We start from the raw sequence: 27,744 nt of genomic DNA on the forward strand, positions 1-27,744 counted from the left end.
TCTGTAGAGAGGTAATATATTGGCGGGTATCATCGTGGTCATATTCCAGATTGTCAACTCTCTGGTTAACTGACCTTATGTCTTGCCGGATGCTTGCAATCTCTGTTCTGAGAGTTTGTTTTATCTCTGTCAAGAATCCATGGAAGTAATCTATGGTAGGGAATTGACTCGATTGTGCTCTCCCGCCTTTATCAACATTGTCCAGTGAGAACCCATCTTGTGATTCTGGCACATGTGGAGACCAGGGAGTTTGATAAGTTTTTTTTCACAGGGGTGAAAAAGAAGAGGCAGATGGGTCCATTTCCAAAGTTGTTGTATTAGCTAGAGTCCTCTTAGCAGTGGGATGGGAGTATTTGGATTTCCTCTGTTCTTTAGGTCCCATGGTCATGAGATGAGCAGGAGATTGCATATGAATGATGGTTTCACCATTTTCTAGGGTAGTTTCCTTCAATGAGAATGAAGGTTTTGTGATGGCAGTGTTTTCTTTTAAGTTTTCTCCTTCTAGTTGAGAGTGGTCATCATATCCAGTTTTTATTAGGTTTATCCATAACTGGAGTTGTATCAGAGTCGTCCCTGATTGGGTTGAATCTGTTAAAAAAGTCTCAAAGGATGAACACTAGTTGGTGAGGAAGGCGCACTGTAGGTTTGTAATATATGTCTACTTTGTAAGCAGGAAACAGGACAGTTTGTATGAGGCATGGAAATAGATCGAGAGTGTAAGAATCTTTGCTGGATTATTCTGTTTCTTTTTCTTTGTCTTCCCATGGGATGTTCAGGGGAAAAAAAAAAAGATTACTTTATAAAGTCTTTTATCAGGTTATGAAGAACGTTTGAGAAAATGCCTGGCGAGGCAGTATCTGGGAGCTATTGTTCAGAATGCAATGCAGTATACAATTTGGCCTCTAGGTGGTGGCAGATCATAAGTTATGAAGAGTCTTAGAAATGCTCTACAGCAAGAAATGTAGTATTCAATTAGTCTTTAGAGCTAGGGGATCACAAGGCAATGACTTATGCAAGGCTCAACGGAATCTGTGAACTCTGGAAGACACTAAACTGTTCAGAATGCAATGCAATATACAATTCAGCCACTAGATGGTAGCAGATCTTAAGTTATGAAGAGTCTCAGATGTGCTGTATAGTAGTAGTAGTCTATAGTAGGCTATGGAGTATTCAATTTCTAATCCACAAAGATTTTAGAGCAGAACAGCCCTTGTATCCCCACAAGGTTATGGTAACTCTTCTAGCAATTCTGTTGTCTAATTACTGGACTTTTATAGACTTGTACTAGTGTTCCAGAAATAGAGTATAGGTCTGCAAGAAATTTTTGTGCAGAATATAGCAAGGTTTTGACTTACAGTTCGTGTGGGGGTAACAAAGGTTGTCCTTTCCAGCTCCGGGAAGGTGCCTGAGGGTCTCTGAATCTCCTCTATTTCCCTTACTGTGCAGTGGGAGCTTGTGAAAATGGCACGCGCTGCGCTCTTCAGCGAAACAGCGGCATGTGAGGGCACCAGGATCGTCTCCGGAGGATGTCTGCAGTCTCTTAATCTGTTCAGGGACCGGGGTGAGTGAGTAAGGGAATACCCAAGTCTCCCCACCTTGTTGTGTGGCTCCCGTGCTGTCTGTGTTGGAGCGCTGTCTTTTGCAGTCTCCCTCTGCTGCTTTGTGTAATGGCGTCGGGCATGTGCTGAAGCAGTCAGGTCCCGTCTCCTGTGAAGGGTCCGTACGTGCCACAGCTCTCTAACTCTCACGATCAGTTGCTGGGGAGCTTCAGGGAGTATTCTGAGGGCAAGTTCTGTTACTATGTGTACTTAGGCAGGGTATAAACCGCAATTATAACAGCTGGAGATCCGAGCTCTGAGGTCTTGCTGCCTACTCCATTGAGCTCCGGCCACGCCCCCCAGCCTTACTAAACTCTAGATATGCGATGTCTACTGCCCCTCCGCCATCTATTATTTTAGTCACCCAGTCAAAAAAAAATCAATAAGATTTGTTTGACATGATCTCCCTGAAGTAAACTCATGTTGTTTTTCATCTTGCAATTCATGGGATTTTAGATGTTCCACAATCCTATCCTTTAGTAGGGTTTCCATTAATTTCCCCATTATTGATGTCAGACTTACTGGCCTATAGTTGCTTGATTTCTCCCTACTACCTTTCTTGTGAATGGGTACAATCTCCAAACTCCATCTGAAAACCCTCCAGTCGGCGGTGGATAGTTTAACCTTCATGATGTCATATGATTCTACTTAAAAAGTCCCGGTCCCTAAATAAACTTTTCTAAACTAACTCAATATTCCCTACCTACTCCTAACACCCCTCCCACCCTTAGAAAAAATTTCAGAGCTTTTAAAAGCTGTTTATCTTACATTTATTCTTGCTCACATAGTGAAATCCCTCAGCAGAAGAAAGTGGGAGTTTCCCAGCAGGCATGACATCACTGAAACCTACTGGGGGACCACTTCCGCCCTCACATCATTGCAGCGATGTGATAAATAGAAGACCTCAAGCTCTGTGCAGCAGCTTTCAGTCAGTGCTTCTTTCAGTGAGGCTCTGTTTAGCTTTTAGTCTGTGCAGTTTAGTCTGTGCAGTTGCTTTCAGTGAGGCTCTTTGCAGCTGTCAATCAAGCTCATTGCAGAGAAACACTTCCTGAGTTTGGTCTCCTGCCATTACAAGCAGGAGACGAAAATCTGAGATATTGACTAGAGATGAGCAAATTTTTGGAAAATTCGATTTGGCCGATTCGCCAAATTTCCCCCCAAAATTTAGTTCGGTCTGAATTTATTTGCGGCAAATTGCTATTAAAAAACAGCTATTTCTGGCCTACAGAGAGCCTCAATAGGGGTGTAGAACTCTTTGCCTTGTCGTAACATGCATACAGAGTGTGCTGTTTTAGGGAAATAATACTGTTATTCAGTATGACATGCAGATTACAGGCATCGCTATTAGAATCACTTCCGCAGTGGCAGCAGGGTTGGGAGACCATATGGCATCACAATTGAAGAGTTAAAAGAGATTTTTGAATAATTTTTTTTTTTATTAAAAAATTTTAAAATCCTTTTTTGAGGACCCATTCTGGTGAGCATTGAAAAGATTAAAGATACTTTAAAAAATTTTAATAACATTTTTTAAATAGATTAAAATGTAAAAAGTTTAATTTAATGTGCCAACAGCATTAGGAGACCATAATGTGGCAGAATGACCCAGCCTGGATGTGGCAACAGCCTGACGAGACAATAGGGCCTAACAATTAAAAAGATTAAAGATATTTATTTTTTCATTTAATTGAAGATTTCAAATAGATGAACCTAAAAAGTTTCATTTAATGTACCAGCAGCATGAGGAGACCACATGGCAGCACAATGACACAGCCTAAAGGTGGCAGTAGCATGAGGAGACCATATAGTGGCAGAATGACCCAGCCTGGAGGTGGCAACAGCCTGACAAGACCATAGGGCCTCACAATTGAAAAGATTAAAGATATTTTTTAAAATTTTAATTGAAGATTTCAAATAGATTGACATAAAAAGTTGTATTAAATGTTACATCAATATGAGGAGACCACATGGCCATGGTGTGTCTGGGTCCTCTGTTTCATCTTTCTCATCCCCCTGCAGCTCCACAGCCTGCTCCTGCTCCTCCTTTCCTGTCAGATGACTATAAAAACCACCCATTTCACAAAACCTTGCCTGTGCTCCACTGTCCTCCTCCCCCTCCTCCTCCTATTCCAGTTCAGCCCCCACAGGGCTCATGTGGCCGTGAGATGTAGGCGACATGTCTCCATTGCCCTGACCAGCCATCGTTTCCAACACGTGTTGTAGGAAATGAAGCAGTGGAATGACCTCATCCCATAATCCTCGCGATTGACTAATAATGTGGCTTCCTCAAAGGGCCTGAGCAAACGGCAGGTGTCACGTATGAGCTGCCACTGGTTGACATTGAAGTTACATAGGGGAGTACCCCTATCCGCTTGTATCATCAAGAAATCAGTGATGGCTTTTCTCTGTTTGTATAGTCGGTACAACATATGGAGGGTGGAATTCCAACGTGTGGAAACGTTGCAAATCAGACTATGTTGGAGGATGCTGTACTGATGCTGCAGCTCAAGGAGGGTGTGCTCTGCGGTGTACGAGTGGCTTAAGTGCATGCAAAGTTTTCTTCCCATTGTTAGAATGTCTTGTAGATGGGGGGAACACTTCAGGAACTGCTTGACAACCAGACTTAACACGTGTGCCATGCAGGGCGCATGGCTCAGTCTTCCTAGACACAGCGCAGACCCGATGTTCTTCCCGTTGTCTGTCACTATGGTTCCCATTTCCAGTTTTCGTGGAGTAAGCCATGATTCGATTTCTTGATGAATGACTTTTAGCAGTTCCTCCCCTGTGTGACTCCGTTTGCAAAGGCAAATCATGTGAAGAACAGCGTCACACTGCCATGCCTGCACACATGGTATGCTGGAGGGGCACTGAGACTTGTCCATGCAGTGGAGGCTGAGGACATTGTGGAGGAAGTGGAGGCGGAGTTGCACACTGTCACAGGACCAATGGCCTGAGAGCATGGAAGTGAAAGTGGCTTGACCTGTCCAAGTTGCTGTTGTGGCTGTGCAAGAACCACATTCACCCAGTGGGCTGTAAAGGACAAATATGCACTTTGGTACACTTTAGTAGAGTGGGGTGGTGGATGTTAATACCAGTACCTGGTGATGAAGGTGGGTGAAAGAAGGAGAACTTGGCATCAGATGTGTGGCATCAAGCGGGTGGCAGGATCAGAATAGTAGCTGAGGCAGGTAGGCATAAGAGAACAGTCTCTTTTGTCAAAGTGTTGGTGTGCAGTATTGAGGATACGCATTACGAAAAACTTACATTTTAATATTATTCTTTTTTTTATATATATCTAACAAAAGAAAGGTATGCAAAAAACACCATGTGCCACCTACACCACCAAGTATTGATGTGATGCAAAGACCTCTAAAAGGTGGAAGGGAACAATGTATGGTCCATTGTAACAGGTGGGGGTAAAAACTTCCCCTGTAAGACCCTACTCTCGCATTATTAATTCCCTTCTTGGCAAGTGTTACTTGCCCTGAAAAGGGCGGCACCACACAGAAACCTCTCCCTATTTCCACCTAAAAACACTGCCATTTCCCAGGGGTTTTAGTTGGAAATAGGAAGAGGTTCCTGTGTGGGGTCGCCCTTTTTCGGACAAGTAACATTTTCCTCCAAAAGATGGAAGGGAACAAGGTATGGTCCATTGTAGCAGGTGGGTGTAAAAACTTCCTGTCACGATTCGGCTTACAGGTTGTGGATCCACTGTGTCAGCGAGGGATTGGCGTGGACCGTGCTGGTGGACCGGTTCTAAGAGGCTACTGGTGTTCACCAGAGCCCGCCGCAAAGCGGGATGGTCTTGCTGCGGCAGTAGCAACCAGGTCGTATCCACTAGCAACGGCTCAACCTCGCTGACTGCTGAGAAGGCGTGGGACAGAAGGACTAGGCAGAGGCAAGGTCAGACGTAGCAGAAGGTCGGGGCAGGCGGCAAGGTTCGTAGTCAAAATGGATAGCAGGAGATCAGGTAACACAGGCTTGGACAACACTAAACGCTTTCACTGGCACAAGGCAACAAGATCCGGCAAGGGAGTGCAGGGGAAGTGATGTGATATAGCCAGGGAACAGGTGGAAGCTAATTAAGCTAATTGGGCCAGGCACCAATCATTGGTGCACTGGCCCTTTAAGTCTCAGAGAGCTGGCGCGCGCGCGCCCTAGAGAGCGGAGCCGCGCGCGCCAGCAGATGACAGCCGGGGACCGGGACGGGTAAGTGACTTGGGATGCGATTCGCGAGCGGGCGCGTCCCGCTATGCGAATCGCATCCCCGCCGGCAATGTCACTGCAGCGCTCCCGGTCAGCGGGTCTGACCGGGGCGCTGCAGGGAGAGAGACGCCGTGAGCGCTCCGGGGAGGAGCAGGGACCCGGAGCGCTCGGCGTAACAGTACCCCCCCCTTAGGTCTCCCCCTTTTTTTGTCCGACAACTGCTTTACCTGGGACGAGGACACCGGGAGTGAATGGAGGGTTTCCTCAAAGGCAGGCAGTACAGCAGGAGTGGGAATGGGGAGGGAGGGCAGAGGGTGAAGCTTGGCACGGGGCAGTGTGTCACCAGGACGGGGGCCATGAGGAGGCACTGAGGCTTGCCTGACGGGACTGGGAGGGGGGGAGAGGCATTTCTTATGGCAAGCAGAGTCCCAGTTCTTGATCTCCCCGGTGGTCCAGTCAAGGGTGGGAGAATGAAGCTGGAGCCATGGCAGACCGAGGAGGACCTCAGAGGTGCAGTTGGGAAGGACGAAGAATTCAATCATTTCGTGATGGGGTCCAATGCACATTAAGAGGGGTTTTGTGCGGTAACGCACGGTGCAATCCAATCTAACTCCGTTGACCACGGAAATGTAGAGCGGCTTGACGAGACGGGTCACCGGGATGCAGAATTTATTCACCAAAGGCTCCAAAATAAAATTCCCAGAGGCACCAGAGTCCAAGCAGGCCACGGCTGAGAGGGAGGAGTTGGGTGAAGGAGAAATCCGCACGGGCACCGTGAGACATGGAGAAGCAGACTTTGAACCAAGAGACGCCACACCCACGTGAGCTGGGTGCGTGCGTTTCCTAGACGTGGAGGACGAATAGGGCAATCCACCAAGAAATGCTCGGTACTGGCACAGTACAGACAAAGATTTTCTTCCCTACGGCGATTCCTCTCTTCCTGGGTCAGGCGAGACCGATCCACTTGCATGGCCTCCTCGGCGGGAGGCCCAGGCGTAGATTGCAAAGGATACTGTGCGAGAGGTGCCCAGAGATCTAAGTCTTTTTCCTGGCGGAGCTCCTGATGTCTCTCAGAAAAACGCATGTCAATGCGGGTGGCCAAATGGATAAGTTCTTGCAGGTTGGCAGGAATCTCTTGATGTTACTGGATAGGCCTTTTTTAAAGGTCGCGCAGAGAGCCTCGTTATTCCAAGATAATTCGGAAGCAAGAGTACGAAATTGGATGGCGTACTCGCCTACTGAAGAATTACCCTGGACCAGGTTCAGCAGGGCAGTCTCGGCAGAAGAAGCTCGGGCTGGTTCCTCGAAGACACTACGGACTTCAGCGAAGAAGGACTGGACTGTGGCTGTGGCAGGATCATTGCGGTCCCAGAGCGGTGTGGCCCAAGACAAGGCCTTTCCTGAAAGAAGGCTCACTACGAACGCCACCTTAGACCGTTCTGTAGGAAACAAGTCCGACAACATCTCCATATGCAGGGAACATTGAGACAAAAATCCACGGCAGAGTCTAGAGTCCCCATCAAATTTGTCCGGCAGGGACAAGCGGAGGCTAGGAGCGGCCACTCGCTGCGGAGGAGGTGCAGGAGCTGGCGGAGGAGATGGTTGCTGCTGTAGCAGAGGCAGAAGTTGCTGTAACGTGGCGGTCAACTGCGACAGCTGCTGTCCTTGTTGGGCAATCTGCTGCGATTGCTGAGCGACCACCGTGGTAAGGTCAGCGAGACTTGGCAGCGGCACCTCAGCGGGATCCATGGCCGGATCTACTGTCACGATTCGGCTTACAGGTTGTGGATCCACTGTGTCAGCGAGGGATTGGAGTGGACCGTGCTGGTGGACCGGTTCTAAGAGGCTACTGGTGTTCACCAGAGCCCGCCGCAAAGCGGGATGGTCTTGCTGCGGCAGTAGCAACCAGGTCGTATCCACTAGCAACGGCTCAACCTCGCTGACTGCTGAGAAGGCGTGGGACAGAAGGACTAGGCAGAGGCAAGGTCAGACGTAGCAGAAGGTCGGGGCAGGCGGCAAGGTTCGTAGTCAAAATGGATAGCAGGAGATCAGGTAACACAGGCTTGGACAACACTAATCGCTTTCACTGGCACAAGGCAACAAGATCCGGCAAGGGAGTGCAGGGGAAGTGATGTGATATAGCCAGGGAACAGGTGGAAGCTAATTAAGCTAATTGGGCCAGGCACCAATCATTGGTGCACTGGCCCTTTAAGTCTCAGAGAGCTGGCGCGTGCGCGCCCTAGAGAGCGGAGCCGCGTGCGCCAGCAGATGACAGCCGGGGATCGGGACGGGTAAGTGACTTGGGATGCGATTCGCGAGCGGGCGCGTCCCGCTATGCGAATCGCATCCCCGCCGGCAATGTCAGTGCAGCGCTCCCGGTCAGCGGGTCTGACCGGGGTGCTGCAGGGAGAGAGACGCCGTGAGCGCTCCGGGGAGGAGCAGGGACCCGGAGCGCTCAGCGCAACACTTCCCCTGTAAGGCCCTACTCTCGCCCTATTAATTCCCTTTTTGGCAAGTGTCCTGGGAAATGGCAGTGTTTTTAGGTGGAAATAGGGAGAGTTTCCTGTGTGGGGCCGCCCTTTTTAGTGCGAGTAATACTTACAAACAAGGGAATTAATAGTGCGAGAGTAGGGCCTTCCAGGGGAAGTTTTTACTCCCACCTGTTACAATTGACCATACGTTGTTCCCTTCCAGGAGACCATATGGTGGCACAATGACAGAGCCTGGAGGTGGCAGCATCAGCATGAGGAGACCATATGGCAGCACAATGAGAGAGCCTGGAGGTGGCAGCATCAGCATGAGGAGACCATATGGCGGCACAATGAGAGAGCCTGGAGGTGGCAGCATCAGCATGAGGAGACCATATGGTGGCACAAGGAGAGAGCCTGGAGGTGGCAGCATCAGAATGAGGAGACCATATGGCGGCACAATGAGAGAGCCTGGAGGTGGCAGCATCAGCATGAGGAGACTATATGGCAGCTCAATGAGAGAGCCTGGAGGTGGCAGCATCAGCATGAGGAGACCATATGGCGGCACAATGAGAGAGCCTGGAGGTGGCAGCATGAGCATGAGGAGACCATATGGCAGCACAATGAGAGAGCCTGGAGGTGGCAGCATTGGAATGAGGAGACCATATGGCAGCACAATGAGAGAGCCTGGAGGTGGCAGCATCAGCATGAGGAGACCATATGGTGGCACAATGAGAGCCTGGAGGTGGCAGCATCAGCATGAGGAGACCATATGGCGGCACAATGACAGAGCCTGCAGGTGGCAGCATCAGCATGAGGAGATGAAGTGGATGACGGAGTGAACCAATCAATCACGGCTGCTGGGTTGCTGGTCGAGACACGACTGCTAGCTGACACCGGGAGCTCAGACCTCTTGCTGCAACTCCTGCTGCTACATGCCCCTACTCTGCTGCGACCTCTGCCTACGCCTGATGAATTTTTGGTACTCCTCTGTGTACGTCCTGGCACTTCTCTGCCTACTTATACACCAGCTGAGTGCGTATATGTTACACTTATGAGAGGAGGACTATGCACTCCACTATGCTTAAAACTGTATTAGACTACAGAAACAAGTGTGTAGCTTTGGCTGGCCTTTGACAGTAACTAGGCCCAAATTAGTTTTATAGTAAAATATATCAAGGACACCACGTAGGTGTACGTACAGTGTACAGTTATGAGAGGAGGACTATGTGCTCCACTACAAACTGTATAAGGCTACAAAAACAGGTGTGTAGCTTTGGCTGACCTTTCACAGTAATTAGGCCCAAATTAGTTTAGCAGGAAAAAAATGTACACCACGTAGATGTGCGTACAGTTTACACTTATGAGAGGAGGACTATGCACTCCACTACAAACTGTATAAGGCTAAAAAAAACAAGTGTGTAGCTTTGGCTGGCCTTTCACAGTAAGCAGGCCAAAATTAGTTTGACAGGGGAAAAAACTTACACCACCTATGTACGCACAGGTTACACTTATGAGAGGACAATACGCTCCGCTCCGCTACGCTCCGCAACCTGTATTAGGCACTGTAATCAGGTGACTATGGCTTTTCGTGCTCACCCTAACTGGTCGCTGTTAGCTTTACAGTTATTGTACAACCAACTGCAGCAGTACAGAATCACTGTGTAGTAGAGACCAGTACAGTATTATTATGCACTAATGGCAGGTGACAATGGCTTTTAACAGGGCCAGATTAAGGCTGCCTGGAAGACGGAGCACTTCATTATGATGGGGAACCCCCCCCCCCACCAGTTCCCCCCACATTAGGTGCAGTATAGTTCCCCCACATTAGGTTGGCAGTATAGTTACCCCGCATTAGGTTGTAGTTCCCCCACATTAGGTGCAGTATAAGTCACCGCACATTAGGGGTGCAGTACAATTCCCCCACATTAGGAGTGCAGTACAGTTCCCCCACATTAGGGGTGCAGTAAAGTCCCACCCCATTAGGGGTGCAGTACAGTTCCCCCCCATTAGGGGTGCAGTACAGTTCCCCCGAATTAGGGGTGCAGTACAGTTCCCCTCCCCATTAGGGGTGCAGTACAGTTCCCCTCCCCCATTAGGGGTACAGTACAGTTCCCCTCCCCATTAGGAGTGCAGTACAGTCCCCCCCCCCATTAGGGGTGCAGTACAGTTCCCCCACATTAGGTGCAGTACAGTTCCCCCACATTAGGTACAGTACAGTTCCCCCACATTAGGTGCAGTACAGTTCCCCCCACATTAGGTGTAGTACAGTTAACCACATTAGGTGCAGTATAGTTCCCCACATTAGGTGCAGTATAGTTCCCCACATTAGGTGCAGTATAGTTCCCCACATTAGGTGAAGTACAGTTCCCCCACAGACATACATCCTTCAGCCATATACAGTGTATGGCTGGAGGCTGTATGCCTGTTTACTGCCCCAGTGTTCCAACCACCACTCCTCCGGTCATTTCTTGTTACGGAGAACTCTCGGGGATTGTAATAAATTGGGAAAAATCATTCCTAATGCCGCTAGATCGATCAGTTACAAATATTCAAATAAATCAAAGTATAAATATTTCATGTGTAAAACAAATTAAGTACTTGGGAATAGAAATATCACCAAATATCCAGGAGTATCAGAATAGAAATATGCTACCTCTGCTAAATCAGTTTAAACGTAAAAGTATAGCATGGCGGAAGCTGAAATTATCGCCTGTAGGGAGGATTAACCGCATTAAAATGATTTTAATGCCTCAATTATTATATTTGTTACATAATGCACCGGTTTGGTTACCATTTAGCCTTTTCCAGAGGATCAACATACAATTTAGGGAATTAATCTGGAACGCTCATAAACCAAAACTAAAACTAGAGTATTTGCAGCATCCCAAATCTGAGGGAGGGCTAGCTTTATCTAACCCCTGGTGGTATTTTTTGGCTGCTCAGGCCCAATACTTTAGGAACTGGTACAAAGGGGACGACGGAAATATTCTGGACGGAATGATAAAGAGTATAGGGTGAGGAGAAAATAATTTAATACTTTCTTTAGAAAAAGGCGAGTTTAGGAAAAAGAAAAATCAACAACTCCCTACGTTTGATCTAATGCATAGGGTATGGAATAGCATTAAAAAGATTAGAGGAGTTGGTCAGGTTAACGAGTATACCCCGATATGGGGGAATGATACACTTAAGGAGCTAAGTAAATTGTAAGGTTTTGAAAAATGGGAGAAAGCACGAGTCAGGACATTGAAAGACATATATATAGGGGAAAATATACGCTCCTTTTTGGAGTTACAGGAGGAATTTGATTTACCCCGATACGCCTTCTTCCAATACCTACAGCTGAGGCATGCGATGTCTGCCCAACAAAAATACACGGATATTAAATTAAGCGAAGACATAGCATTAGAATTTATAACAAAGGACAATAGGAAGATAGGATTCATTTCAAAACTATACCAACTTATAGCTATGAAGGGCTGGGAAAAGCAAAACATACCAGCTTTTTATAAATGGAGAGAAGAGCAACAGGTGGCATTGGATCAATGGAATAATATCATGAGTAGTGTACCCAATCAGGCATTGGGTGAGGGTGCGAGACTATCCCATTTGTATATATTTTATCGGGTGTATCAGTCTCCGGCATTCCTGGCTAAAATAGGTTATCTAGAAGTGGCAAAATGTCCTCGGTGTATATGCTCCAGTGCTGACCTACTCCATATGCTGTGGGAATGCCCGGTTATTAAAAGATATTGGGAAGAAATGATAGAATATATTGGAGCCATATATGAGGTTGATATTGATAGGAAGGTTAAAATATGTATACTGGGTTATGTGGAGGAACTGCCGATAGAAGATAACAAGTTAGCGGTGGGCAGACTATTATATAATGCGCGCAAGTTGATAGCCCAGCGCTGGAAAAACCCAAATCCACCATCCAGAGTGCACTTTGTTCAAAAGATGGAAAAAATTGTTGCTTGGGAAAAAGCCATATATATCAAAAGAGGGAATGAAGATAAATTGTGGTTGATATGGCGGAGATGGATTGACAGAGATTGGGTGAGGGGAAGAGAGAGAGAGAAAAGTATAATATGTTTTTATTTTGTTTTGTTTTGGTGTGTTTTGTTTTGCCTAGGTTTACTTTGTTTTTCTTTCCCCCTTCATGGAATCCTCCCTCCATTTGGAAATAAGTAAATGTGGGGAGAATATTGTTGTTTAAATCTTTGAGAAATGTAATATGCTTTTGCAGAGTCAATGTATAAATGAAAAGCTTAGTAAAAATGGAAGTATTTAAAAAAAAAATCAATTAAAAGGCCCAAAATGGCCACCTACACAAACAGGGGGAGCCCCCTAAAAGAGGGGAACCCCAACCAGGGCACCTGCCTATTCAAGTATAATACAAGCCCGTCACAATGATTGTCAGAACAATTTCACATCAATACATTCTCTACCCCACAACAATATAACCCGTATACAACCTGTATAGTATTCACTGATAAGATGGGGGAGAAGGAACAAGGGGCGGCTGATGGAGGAATGACCAGGCAGGTGCCCCTCTAGAACCCCACACGTTCTGTTGCCCGTTGGCAACTTCCTCAGGGGTGTTGTGCCTCCATTTCTCTACCTCTCTGGGTACTATGAGAATCACATTCACTCCGTCACACTCTCGCACCTGCACACATCATACTCCCCATACAAGCCATATGCGCATGCACCGATGCGCTCCATCGCGTCGGCTAAATGCCTTTCGCGTACACTGTTATTTCTTATCTCTGTGCCTGTGCACTGTGACCCATGTCTCAATCATTGTATGCGCATAGTTACACTCAAAAACCCTAATTTCCCAAAACCAATCTCACTACCTTTATTCATATGTAGAGAAACACTCCCCTATGTAGTTTAGGTACTGACATGAGCCAAAGTAAAGTATATAGTATAAAGTATCTTTGCGCATGCGCACTGTGACCCGTGCCTCAATAACCCTCATTATATGCGCATAATTTCACACAAGAGCCCTCGTTTTCCAAAACCAATCTCACTACCTTTATTCACATGTAAGGAAACACTCCTCTATGTGATTTAAATACTGATATAAACCAAAATAAAATTTATAAGTGACCAGAATATACATTAATATGTTGGCGCGCATGCGCATCGCAACCCATGACCCCATGATATCTTTTACAAACATATGCAAAAAGACCCATTCATCAACTCTACTGCCACCGTGCATATGTGAAAAATCGCAAATCTATGCATAGTAGGAAATAGATGTAGATAAGTTGGATACATATCAATATATGGAAATAGGTGAGTTGAGTGGATAGGTTGTTAGATATACGTACAGCATATATCGTACGAGGTATACAGTATCTCTAACCTATCATGGAAACTTAGACATATATGGCTGTACAGTATGCAAGTATACCATATTATCTCCTACCATTATACACTATAAATAGGACACAATATATACAACCTGCCTCACATATCCTCTTTATCTGTAAACTTAAAGCCTATATTCACACGCAGGCGCATCATGATGTACAAAATAAGACGTCCAAAAAACATTATAAAAGGCATATACGTTCTACATCCAATGCCACTGGACTAGCCTTTATCCAACCTATATAAGAAAATAAATAAACTATCACCTAAAGTGCAATATATTAACTTAGTGTGGACACTATATCATAATCTTATATAGTATTATACACAGTGAACACTGAAGATGACATGCTTGGGAGTGGTGACTTACCATGCGCGCGTCCTCACTGCTCCGCTCCGCTCTGCTCTTCTATGGGCGCACGCACGAGATGTCAGTGACGTCCCTGCGCGTGCTACCTCCCGGCAGCCCCTGCATTTTTAAAGTTAATGCGGGGCCGCAGAGAGGTAACCGGGGCATCCTTGTGTCCTGAAAAGATTTTTCAGGACACAGGGATGTCCCGAATGTGACAGGGAACCCCTGCGGGCACGGCGCCCAGAGCAGGCGCTCCATGAGCGCCAACGATGATCCGGCCCTGGCTTTTAGTGCTCAGCCTAACTGGCCCCTATAAGATTTAGAGTTGCTGTGCACCCCACTGCAGCAGTACAGAGTCGCCTGTGTATTACACCCAGAAGTGTAGTTTCTCTCTCTCTCCCTTCCCTGTCAGTGCTTTTCTGCAGTGATTTGGGCTTGTGCTGAATCGCTGCTTTCAAGCTGTGCAACACACATCTGTCTCTGCAATGAAACGCTCTCTCTGAAACAAAACGCTGGAATGGCTGGCCGCAAGATGGCTGCCGATAATATAGGGCTGTGATATCACAGGGGTGGCTGGCTGCTGATAGGCTGCATGCTGCATGTGATTCAGGGTCATCCCGCCTACTTGCCTTTCCAGCGTTCCTTTCCCCATGTCCTCACATGTGGATCTGCCATTTTAGATGCCCTGGAGCCTGGACGGCACTAAATGGAGTTTAATGAAGTGATTCGTTTCATCGAATCACGGCAATATTCGGATTCGCTAATCCCTAATTTTGACCAGCAGAAAAACTAACATACATTTTTTTTTTTTATGGAAGCAAATTACAAAAGTTATTTATTTGGCATAAGGAATCAAATACACTGCTCAAAAAAATTAAGGGAACACTTAAACAACACACTGTAACTCCAAGTCAATCACACTTCTGTGAAATCACACTGTCCACTCAGGAAGCAACACTGATTGACAATCAATTTCACATGCTGTTGTGCAAATGGAACAGACAACAGGTGGAAATTATAGGCAATTAGCAAGACATCCCCCAAAAAAGGAGTGGTTCTGCAGGTGGCGGCCACTTCTCAGTTCCTATGCTTCCTGGCTGATGTTTTGGTCACTTTTGAATGCTGGCATTGCTTTCACTCTAGTGGTAGCATGTGGCTCAGGTAGTGCAGCTCATCCAGGATGGCACATCAATGCGAGCTGTGGCAAGAAGGTTTGCTGTGTCTGTCAGCGTAGTGTCCAGAGCATTGAGGCTCTACCAGGAGACAGGCCAGTACATTAGGAAATTGTGGAGGAGGCCGTAGGAGGGCAACAATCCAGCAGCAGGACCACTACCTCTGCTTTTGTGCAAGGAAGAGAAGGAGGAGCACTGCCAGAGCCCTGCAAAATGACCTCCAGCTGGCCACAAATGTGCATGTGTCCACTTAAACAGTCAGAAACAGACTCCATCAGTGTCTTGGGAAATAAGTGTGTGAGCAAAACTTTTGTGTACCAAAATGACCACTCCTGCCTTACCATCTCTAGAGGGAGAACCATATACTGTGCCTTCCCACATCTGCCTAAGTCTGTTAAAGTCCTCCGCTACCAAATGTGTTTCCTGTAACAGAGCCACTTTGGCCCCAACTTATGAAGATGCCGTAGCACCATGCGTCTTTTAGAGGGCAATTGTAGCCCCTTAACATTCCACGATATAATCTCCATCTGGAGCATCACACAGTGGGATGTAATTATCGGTCCACAAAAATGTACCTGGGATCCCAGCAGCACTCACTTTCCAGTCCACTCGTTCCAAACATAGCAATCTTGGGGTCTGACTTAAAGGAAGAGAAAAGAGGTGAGAGCACATACAACACATAACACATAAAACCACAACAACGAACAAAAAACAGAAAATCCAAGTGAGCCTATGGCACTCCCTACCAGTGCCTATCGCATTACAGGCTTCATTTTTTGTCTGACGGTCCCCAGTGGGGCACTGACCCACTCTCCTGAAGCTCTACCCATACACAATACCGAATATGAGCCCCACTCCCCTCCCTCTACAAGACCCAGCCCCCCCCTCCTCCCCAACGTAAATCCTCACCCTCCCGTCATGCTGAACCCAGTACCCTTATAGCAGAAGTCAACAGTGAAATATCAGCTGACGCAGGGTAAGAAAACATGTAAAAGGGTAAGGTAGGATAGCATCAATAGATGAAGTCCAGCGCACAAAAATATGTACTGAACCTCCCCAGATCAAAACAATCTAGGTATAAAAAATAAAATAAAAAACAAAACAGTTGCAAAAATAAATAAATAAATAAATAAATAAATAAATAATCCCAAGCAATAATCGCCAGTCCTCAAGTCTATAGGGTACAAATCTCCCCTCCGGGGAGTAAACAAAAAGAAGAACCCTCTCAAAAACGTTGTAGCTACAGTTACCCAACAGAGTCCTGGGTAGGTGCCATTCGATCCGCTCGACGCCTCTTTTGGGCACCTCTGGCAGAAGTTTCCATGTCTTCCATGGTATCTAGCAGAAAAGCTGCAGCTTCAGGAGTAGCATAAGTTTGAAAAGTTCCATCGCTTTGAAACACTTTTAATGTTGCAGGATACTGTAGGAGAAAACGGATCTGCTTCCTGACCAATGACGTGCATACTGAAGCAAAGGCCTTGCGCCTTTTAGCAACATCAGCAGAATAATCACCAAAGATGAGCAATTTATGACCTTGGTATAGTAGCGGAGTGGTTCAAATAGCGGACGATCACTTGGCGGGTTCTAGGGGTACGGTTAGGCCTCTGATCATCTGGCTGAGGTGGGGGTCCCACTCTATGAGCCCTTTCAACCAAATAGCCTCCTTCCAAACCCAGTGCTTTAGGCAGGTCCACTGAGCATAGTAGAGAAAGCTGTGAGTGCTGTACCACCTCTGGAAGCCCCACCACCCGCAAGTTGTTTCTCCTTGATCTATTTTCAAGGTCTTCCACCTCATCTTGTAGAGCCTTGTGTGATTTAGTTAAGGTCTGGAGACCGCTCCTAGCCTCCGCCAATTCATCTTCAACTGAAATAAACCGTTGCTCCAGATCAGCAATCTGGGTAGTATGTCAGGAGACTTCAGAGTTCAAATGGGCAATGGCCGCCAACATGGAGGTTTCTATTGTGGCCGTGATCTGAGGGGAAAACAGCCTAGCCATCTCCAGTACTAGTTGTTTGCCCGTGAGTCCCAGGTTGGGGATAATTTCCTCCATGGATCCACTTACTTGGAGGTTCGGCAACAGCGTTCCCTGCTGCTGCGCTGTAGCGAGCTCCTCCGAGTTCCCGCTCGCAGCCATCTTTGTCAGCGCTGCGCTCGGTACAGGCTGTGAGGATGAGGAGTTCTGAGATGCTGTAGTCCCGCCGCGTAGGACAAATTTCTCCATCGGAGGGTAGGCAGGGGTGAATGAGGCACCAGACACCCCTTGTGCGCAGGTTAGGAGAGCGGGTAGTGCGGCTGTAGCGGACGGAGTAGCGGAGCTCCCTCACACACGTCTACTCCATCAGAGCGCCGGAACCGGAAGCCCCACAATTATGTTTTCATGGGTGCAAACAATAAATAAATAACTGTATAAATGAAAAAAAAATGGGACCCCCTGCGATCTCCTGCACAGCATCCTAGATGTCCCCAGGAAGGGGGCATGTCGACCCTCACACAAAGCGGAGGCCTACATGCCCCCTCCATGTATCTCGGGAGAGCCAGAGATGCCCGAACGCTTCTTTCAGGGGTCAACAAGACCTGTCCCAGTGGTTGGACCCCCGCGATTAGACAGTAATCCCCTATCCTTTGGATAGGGGATAAGTTGTCCTGCACTGGGTGTATTCGCACATAGGATCTGCTGCATATTTGATCAGCATAAAATCTGCTGCTTCAAATCCTGCACATCAAATATACGCAAATATACACAAGGGAGGGAGGGGGCAGTATCCTGCGCTTGCGTATATTTGATGCGCAGGATTTGAAGCAGCAGTTTTTATGCTGATCAAATATGCAGCAGATCCTGTGTGTGAATACACCCAGTGCAGGACAACTTATCCTCTATCCAAAGGAGTCGTGACGTCACAATACTCCAGCCCCGTGGTCGTCACGCTGCACACTCGGAGCCCCCAGCTATGCGGAGAGCTCGCAAGGGTGGGTGCTGAATGACAGATTGCGGGGGTCCCCAGCAGCGGGACACCCGCGATCAGAAATCTTATCCCCTATCCTAACCTTAGGATAGAGCAGGCATAGGCAACCTTCGGCACTGCAGATGTTTTGGACTACATCTCCCATGATGCTCTTACAGCCAAAATTAGGGTACCCCTTTAATAAAGTAGTTTTACACTGAATACAAAATGAGTTGAATGATGTAGAGAAGCAAATCTGAGGAATGAAGCTTGGGCGGGCTCAGTAAACAGAAAAGGCAAAATCAGCGTCAGGGTGACCAAAATGAGCATGTAGTGAAAGGAACCCTATAATAGAAGAAGGGAGGGGACAGATGTAGCCTCATGTTTATAAAGAGGACATATACAACACTCATTCCCTTCCCAGACATCGCTCTGACCAGAAGCTTTTCTTACATTGTCTTATTTCTGCACCTGCTTCTTTTATACCTTTACTTCTCTCTACCTACCACCACCTTCCCAGGCATCTATTATCTGTACAATCCTATCTGGTCCCTAACATTCACTTGCAGTCTACCAGTCTCACTATCTACCTTATCAACTTGGTCTCCATTAACCCTTTTCCTAACCAGATATGGACACTTCCTACCCCCGTGAAGACATTTTCATGACCCACCCCAACAAACCAGATAATGCTCATACTGTTGTCGATATTGGATCCCCTACAGCTCCCAGAGATCATCTGCTCTGGTCCTTGTGTAATACTGTTTACCTGAACCTCTTCTGTCTTGGATTCATGGCACTGGTCTACTCTGTCAAGGTGAGAAAACAGAGCAATATGTATAATGGGTTATGGAGGGTCTCTGTTGTATAACTTGGAAACAGGTAAACTGTTTAAATGGCGACTCTCATTAAAACAAATTTTTGCTATTGTACTCCTTCTGGTAAATAAAAAAAATATTTCTAATATACTTTGGTTAAAAAATTACGTTTTCTATGTTTTATTTGTGCTTAAAAAAGCTCAAGAGCACATTTTCCCCATCTTATATACAGACTTAGGACCAAAGCCCAAACACAGGAAGTGCAGCCTGGAGTGCTGAGGGGGGTGTGTCCAACCAACAGCATATGGCAGTTAAGTGTGAGAGGAGCTATGATTGGATGAGGCTGGACACACACCCCTCAGCACTCCAGGCTGCACTTTCTGTGTTTGGGCTTCGGTCCTGAGTCTGTGTATGAAATGGGGAAAATGTGCTCTTGAGCTTTTTTAAGCACAGATAAAACATAGAAAACTTCATTTTTTTTTAAACAAAGTATATTAGAAATATTTCTTAGTGCAATAGCAGAAATGTGTTTTAATGAGAGTTACCCTTTAAGCTTGGACAATTATATATATATATGGTTTACCGTGATTGCTGATGTTGCACCACAACATTTTTATTAAGGTTTACTAAAGAAATTTCCCAGAATTCAAAATGAACAGACTACATGATTTTTGAGTGATTATTACTTCCCCCTACATTCACACTTATTTTGGCCCTGCTTCTAGTCTTGTCTTCCTTTGTATACCGTACATATATCTCAGAAGCAGACGTTGACTGGATTCATGGAGCAGATTACTTGAAAATGTTTAAATGCTACTATATTTATTTTATATCTAACATGGTCAAAACCATTAGGCATTTTTGGTCCTTGCTTATGATTTTGGTCTGCTTTATTGGCTATCGCGGGGCAGAGGAGGCTACTAAATGTAGAGGCAGGGAACATAGACTAGACTTGTTAAATTTTATTTTTACATTTTGTTTGTTATTATTTTACTCTCATTGTTTTCCCTATGATAAGTGGAAGCTGCCTATTTCCCCCTGCTTTGTAGATTTAAAGGGGTACTCCGGTGGAAAACATATTTTTTAATCAACTGGTGCCAGAAAGTTAAACAGATTTGTAAATTACTTCTATTTAAAAATCTTAATCCTTCCAGTACTTATCAGCTGCTGTATGCTCCACAGGAATTTGTATAGTTCTTTTCTGTCTGACCACAGTGCTCTCTGCTGACACTTCTGTCCATGTTAGGAACTGTCCAGAGTAGGAGCAAATCCCATAGTAAGCCTATCCTGCTCTGGACAGTTCCTGACGTGGACAGAGGTGTCAGCATAAAGCACTGTGGTCAGACTGAAAAGAACTACACAACTTCCTCTGCAATATACAGCAGCTGATAAGTACTGGATAGGCTTGCTATGGGATTTGCTCCTGCTCTGGGCAGTTCCTGACATGGACAGAGGTGTCAGCGGAGATCACTGTGGTCGTGACAGAAAAAAATTCAGAAAGAAAGAACTTCCTCTGGAGTATACAGCCCAGTGTGATGCTAAGTAAGACGAAAATGCATTGCTGGTGGGGACTCAACATACACATAATCTAAAAGAAAACAAGACTAGGGGGGGGGGGGGGGACTTCTGTGTAGCATTTAGGTGTCTTGATGGAAAATTTTACAGAAAACAAAATAAGTTGTAGGAAATATAATTAGAAGATACAATCAGAATGTCAAAAAATCTAATCTAACAGTATGAATATAAAATATAAAAAAAGAAATATGAAAAAATATATAATTATAGGAAATGTAATTCACAAGCCTTTACCTTGACCATTAAAGTTCACATTTACATATCCTTACCAACATTTATATCTCACAGCCTACGAAACAGCTAGAAACATTACAGTTTGCTGGGTTATCCCACTAAAATTGGGACATCTTGCATACATTTACTTACTTATATTACTTACCTCTTTTTGCGGCATGTACATATTTGTCTCCAATCTCTCCTTAGACAGAAGTCACACACACAGTTGTGAATGCAGTTTTTGTAATATATTTTTTCTTTTACAAGCAAAACCAGGAGTAGAGCCAAAAGAAGGTAACTATATTGAAAAGGATTGTTATTATATTTTTTATATTTAATTCCATGTTTTATTTAATAATAAAATGTATATAAACTGCACCGAAATCAGGCATTAAATAGTTAAGGCATTAAATAGTATAAGGAGTTCTCCAGTACAGGAAAACTTATCCCCTATCCTAAGGATAGGGGAGATGTTTCAGATCGCAGGGGGGTCCGACTGCTGGGACCCCCTGTGATCTCCTGTATGGGGCCCCAGCAGTCCGCGGCAGGGGGGCGTGTCGATCACTGCACAAAGCGGCAGCTGACACGACCCCTCAATACAACTCTATGGGAGAGCAGGAGCGCTGCCTTTGGCAATCTCCGGCTCTGCCATAGCGCTGTATTGAGGGGGCGTGTTGGCTGCCGCTTCGTGCGGTGGTCGACACACGCTATCTGGCCGGAGAGCCGGGGCCCTGTAGGAGAGACCTTAGGATAGGGGATAAGTTTTCCTGTGCTGGACTACCCCTTTAAAGGGAATGTGTCATAAGAAAATTACTTACTGTTAAGTCAAGTTTTATATTTAAAATACCTTTCCAGAATATTTAGTGATTTTTCTATTTTTTTATTTTATGATAATTTTTTTATATTTTAGAATAATCATGAAATCTTTCAGTTTTCATTCTGGCCACTAAGCCTGATGATGAGCTGATACGTTTATGTTCTACAGTGAAAACTTTTCGGCAATCCTCTCCCTGTCATCATAAAAAGTATTACAGTACAAGGTGACACCAGTATATAGACCAGGCCATTCACAATAGGTGATGGTCAGAGCTCCCCTCCTCCCTTTCGCTGTACAATGAGCTCTGTGCAGGTCACAGAACATGCCTAGAAAACCTTTCCATAGACAGGTGGGTCTCCTCTAGTCTATTTCTAATATCGATGTAGCTGCTGTGAAGAAAATATCTAAAGGCTGTTAAATAAGGAAAGCAGAAGTTCGGGCTATATGGCTGCCCCCATAGTATACAAAAAATTAAAAAATTTACAGAAAATGGAAACAGACTAGAAAAAAAAGAACATTTTTCAATATCTGTCTCCAGTCAATAAAAAATAATCTAGGTGACAGGTTCCCTTTAAACAATATAAGAAACTATATATTCTGTCAGTTATTCGTAGGTAGATCATTTTTTATCAGTTTTACCTCTCTGCATTGTTATGAATTTACTCACTGCTTAATATGGTGGGACTATTTCTGTGGTTTCAGTTTTGACCTTCTCATTATTCTTCTCTAGTCTTTTTATACATTAATGTATTTTATTATTTATTTACAATCTAATGCAAAGAGAAGAAAAGTAAAAAAAAAACAAAAAAAACACAAGGTAACATAAGGGATCATTTTTAGCAACATCAATTGCATGTCCAAAATATAGTCCAATGGAATGGAGCAGCTGTGATTACATCAGTGGGTTATCCTCTGGTTTGCTCCTCTGTCATTTTGTGGCTATATGTTCAAACAACCCAACAATCTCCTACAATCCAGCTGAAGAAGAATGTTCTGTATTTGGCAACATGACCCATGTACAAGGCATGAGGTGCATCCACAACTCTTGTAATTGTCACTGAGGGCTAAAGACAGATTCCTGGTCACCAGAAACCAATGGAGCACAATAAGATAACACATTTCAGACATGCGGTTTACATTCTTACAGTCAGCTATTACGTATACTTAAAGGGTTTGTTTCAGGATGACAATCCCTTTCCATATGCACTAGTCCCACCAGAATAAATGGTTCCGATGCGCATGACATAACAACAACCTGATAGGCCCCAGTAATAAGTGATTATCTCAATCTATGCTGCAAATGGAGCGGTCCTCTGCTGAACCTTTCATGCCCATCTTTGCATTAGAACCTCGGACCACCTGTCCTTTGGTTCTAGTTATTACAGAACTCTCCATTCATTTGAATAAGTGGCATATAATACTACATCTCACCTGCAGTAGAAAATGTAGCTCGCCACAACTCTTAAAGGGGTAGTGCAGTGCTGAAAAACTTATCCCCTATCCTAAGGGTAGGGGATAAGTTTCAGATCACGTGGGGTCCGACCGCTGGGGCCCCCCCGCCATCTCTCTGTATGGGGCCCCGGCTCGCTGGTCAGATAGCGGGTGTCGACCACTGCACGAAGCAGCAGCCGACACCCCCCCCCCCCCCCTCAATACATCAATATGGCAGAGACGGAGATTGCCGAAGGCAGCGCTACGGCTCTGCCATAGACTTGTATTGAGGGGGCGTGTCAGCCGCCGCTTCGTGCAGTGGTCAACATGCCACCTTCCCGCGGGTTGCCGGGGCCCCGTACAGGAGATTGCGGGGGGCCCCAGCAGTCGGACCAACAGTCTCTCCTGACACCTCTGTCCATGTCAGGAACTGTCCAGAGTAGGAGCAAATCCTCATAGCAAACCTCTCCTACTCTGGACAGTTCCTGACACAGACACAGGTGTCAGCAGAGAGCACTGTGGTCAGACTGAAAAGAAAAGCTCTACTTCCTCTGTAGTATACAGCATCTGATAAGTACTGGAAGGATTAAGATTTTTTTTTATATAAAAGTCATTTTCTGGAGCCAGTTGATATGAATTTTTTTTTCCCACCGGAGTAAGGGTGTCCAATATAATTATTTATTGTGCTTTCTCTACATTAGAAAACTATCCATAATCATCCATCATCATTTATGATTTTTGCTGTGTTTTTTATACTTTACATTATATTACACCCCCTATTTACTGCGTATTGCATTAAGCAGCAGTGGTATTACACTCTGTAGGAGCTACTCATCATGTGTTCATGTTTTCAATATGAAATATGAATTATTTATACATATATATATATATATATATAAAATATATGTTATATTATTATTTTATATTATTTTTGATACCCTTGTGTGGCACTCCTTATCCTTGTGTGGCTTTCAGCAGAAGCTAGTGATTTTTTTTTTTTTAGTTATTCTCATGTAAGACTGTAAGAATATATAATATATTCATATTATCATGTCTGATTAATACATCAATACTTTAGAATGGGAAAAATAGGACTCAAAAAATGAAGTATCTTTGCTTTGATTAAATAAATATTGTGCTGTTTTATGTATGCAGCTCCTATATAGACCTATGTGTCCCCATAGTTACAGACTATATACTACAAACAAATCCAGTATATAGTCTGAATATGCAGTGATTTGGTACGCTTACATTAAAAGGATGACTTAGCGTATTTTTCGCCCTATAGGACGCACTGGCATATAAGACGCACCCAATTTTAAAGGTGCAAAATCTAGAAAAAAAAGATTCTGAACCCAACAGTGATCTTCAACCTGTGGACCTCCAGATGTTGACAGCCGTTGGCTGAGCATGCTGGGAGTTGTAGTTTTGCAACATCTGGAGGTCCGCATGTTGAAGACCACTGGTATGGGAGGTAATACTCACGTGTCCCCGCCACTCCGGACCTGTCACCGCTCGTCACCGCTGCCCTGGATGTCGCTCCATCGCTGTTGCCATGGTGTCCCCGATGCTACGGACGTCTTCTTCCCCGGGATCCTTGCTCTCCGTCGCCGTCATCACGTCGCCGTCATCACATCGCTACGCACGCCGCTCCTATTGGATGACGGGCCAACGTGCGCGACAACGTGATGACGTTGAAGGAGAGCGCCGGCCATGCAGGGGATCCCGGCATGGAGCAGACACCGAGGAGGCCGGTAAGGTCCCTCCCGGTGTCCTGTAAGCTGTTCGAGACGCTGCGATTTCACCGCGGCGGTCCTGAACAGCCCGACTGAGCAGCCAGGTGAGTGTCACTTTCGCTTCAGATGCGGCGGTCAGCTTTGATCGCCGCGTCTGAAAGGTTAGTACAGGGCATCACCGCGATCGGTGATGTCCTGCATTAGCCGCGGGTCCCGGCCGTTGATGGCCGCAGGGACCGCGCCGATAGGTGTGTATTCGCCGTATAAGACGCACCATCTTTCCCCCCCCAGTTTTGAGGAAAAAAGTGCGTCTTATACGGCAAAAAATACGGTACTTTAGTTTGGCACAGTAAGAATGTGAGTCAAAATTCTTACTTGATCTTACTATTCTATGTCCTGTTTTCTCCTAGGCACGAGACCAGAAGGTACATGGGAATGAGCTGGCTGCTCGACGCTATGGACGGAAGGCACGATGCTACAATATCCTGGCCACGATCTGGAACATTGCGCTGCCTGCTTTTATACTGGCCCTGGTGATCACAGGCATTGTGCACCTGTCTCAGGTGGTAAATGCTTCCCTCGATTTCTTCAATCTTCAAAGCTTCATGGGCAATACAGATGATGACAGCAATTGACCAAAAGAAAAGCAATAGTTATGCAGTGACCAAATAGTAAAGTATAGTCAAAAGTGGGAAAAACCCAATGATATTCATTGTAGTGACTGCTGGAACAATCTACAAAATCGACTTACTTGCAAAATCATTTATTCTTAAGAACAGTTTGTACATTACAAGATATGGTGTTGACGTGATACTCCTCTCAGATGACAAACATGAAGTCCAAGGCAGAACTCCTCTTGGACACTGTTGGACGCGGCTCATCGGTACAAGATAATACTTTGGCTAATTCTTGTTCTTATAGAATAGAAGGCCCCGGTATCAAGGCCAAGTGAATCCATGAGAAATTCTGATTATCAGTCAAGTTAACATGAGTACTGAAATATTTAATATATGACAATTCAAGACAATGGACAGTTGAGATGTATATGGACTATATAGATGATGCAAAACCAAAAAGTGTGTGTAGTCAGTACAGAAGAAGATGGGAGAATAAATAAAAAATTATAAAAAATTAAAACAAATTGTCTGTTTTTTCCCAACGAATCACAGCTCGACTTTCATTTTACCACAGCTTGTTAGAATATGAAAGCTGAGCTGTGATTGGTTGTTATGGGGAAACCAGACAGTTTTGGTTTTTACATATTAAATTATTTTTACCATAACGTCAAGTCAAAAATCACTTAAACATATCACTACCAAATGGTGTAAACAATATGACTGATTTCATGTATCTACTTTATGTTCTTATAAAATAAACTTCACATATGAAGGTATTGCTGCATATTGTTTACTTATGGAGTAAAATTATTGGATTTTAATTTTGTACAGTACATTTTTGTAAGATGGGTCTCCCAAAATTGAGCTTATGACAAGATGTGTCCCTCTGCTGGAACCAACAACAATTAGCCGCAGTCTGTTGGAATTGATCACATTTTCCTATAGCGCCACCACAGAGGAAATTAAGCATTATACAACACTAAATTAAATATACAGTGGTCCCTCAAGTTACAATATTCATGTGTTCCAGGACGACCATTGTATATTGAATCTATTGTATCATGAGAGCAAAGCCCTATGGAAAACAAGTAATTGTTTTATAGTATTCTGAGAGTTGAAGCTTTGCAAAAGCGAGATAACTAAAGGTTGGGGAACACTGTTGTACTGCAATAAAGGGGCTACACTAATATGCTCTTTAAAGGGGTTCTCCACCATAAGGTGATTTTAGTATGTACCTGCCAGACAGTAATGGACATGCTTAGAAAGGATCTGTGCTTCTCTTGGGGCTAACTTGCATGAGATTAACCATCTTTCTGTGAACTGGCTATTTCCTGTTGGAGTTTTCTTCTTCAACTACAAATCCCATAGTTTCATAGTTTGTAAGTGTTAGGTCATTTCCTCCCTCCCACACATCAGCCACCCCACCCATTGAAACACAAATGAGCTGCATCCATTCAAAAGACCAGTGTTTTCTAACCAATGAGCCTTCAGCTGTTGCAAAAATACAAATATTTTCAGAATGATCTCTCTCCCACCCAGCGGGCACTACACCCATTGAAGCGGACAGATTTCCTGCCACCACCTGACTAGTGATGAAAAGTAATTTTGTATGCTGTTAAAAATAAATATTGGAGCAAAAATCACAGAAGAATTGTGAGAAAACCGTCACAAACAGGTACAGACACAGACGCAGCGCATATGTGAGATCTGGCATAGGCTTTGTCTCCACTTCAATGGCTCAGGTTCGGTGGTCCGGCAGTGATACAGGAGGAGACAGGAGTAGGGACTGTCCCTATTGCACAAAAAAAACTGTAAGCATACAGAATAACTATGGCTATATCGCTATATTTTTTAGCAGTGGCAGGGCAGCATATATGGTCTCACTTTTCCTTCAAACAAAGGGACTCTGCATGTACATTTTCTCGGCGGATCAAATTCCACATTGTCATTTTTTGCTGCTGATTCCGCAGTGTGAACATATCCTAAAACTCAGTTTTGTGGTGCAAAAAGATGTGGTCTGATATACCGTATTTGTGACAGATATGTGTGAAAATGTTTTAAAGCATGTCAAATCACCCCAGTGCCCTTTATATATGCCCTAGGGATAACTAATATGTCCTCTAATAATTCCCACAGAAGAAACCCTGTCCCAATGCCCTCCCTCATTACATAATAGGGTTCCGCAGGGAACAAAATAGACCATAAATTGTCCTGCATAAATGAACAAAACCTAAAAAGACCATAAACAGCTTGGAAAGGTAGATACCCAGGTCCAGAATCTGACCACTCACTCAGGTCCCTGATTTTTTTTATCCTGGTGGTGAGGAGCAAATATGTCCCCATCAGTATATCTGCACAGCTTACATGCTCTGGTGTGACACTTTTCTTTTGGCATTTATATTGATTGATT

At 44.9% G+C, this 27,744-nt stretch overlaps 1 protein-coding gene across 6 annotated transcripts in view; it reads left to right on the forward strand.

The window, feature by feature from the left end:
• The window catches only part of LOC130277718 (interferon-induced transmembrane protein 5-like), a 38,427-nt gene extending 12,333 nt beyond the window's left edge, over positions 1-26,094 (forward strand). For 5 of the 6 annotated variants that reach the window (XM_056528437.1, XM_056528434.1, XM_056528439.1 and 2 more), the window contains 2 exons: positions 18,754-18,941; positions 25,128-26,094. In XM_056528437.1, the coding sequence (XP_056384412.1) occupies positions 18,756-18,941; positions 25,128-25,352 (411 nt within the window). In that variant the 5' untranslated portion in view covers positions 18,754-18,755 and the 3' untranslated portion in view covers positions 25,353-26,094. The remainder of the gene's footprint in view (positions 1-18,753; positions 18,942-25,127) is intronic. The other variant, XM_056528435.1, reaches the window with a different exon arrangement.
• The last annotated feature ends 1,650 nt before the right edge of the window (positions 26,095-27,744 follow it).

Source organism: Hyla sarda, chromosome 6 (assembly GCF_029499605.1).
Source record: "Hyla sarda isolate aHylSar1 chromosome 6, aHylSar1.hap1, whole genome shotgun sequence".
Lineage (NCBI taxonomy): Eukaryota > Metazoa > Chordata > Amphibia > Anura > Hylidae > Hyla > Hyla sarda.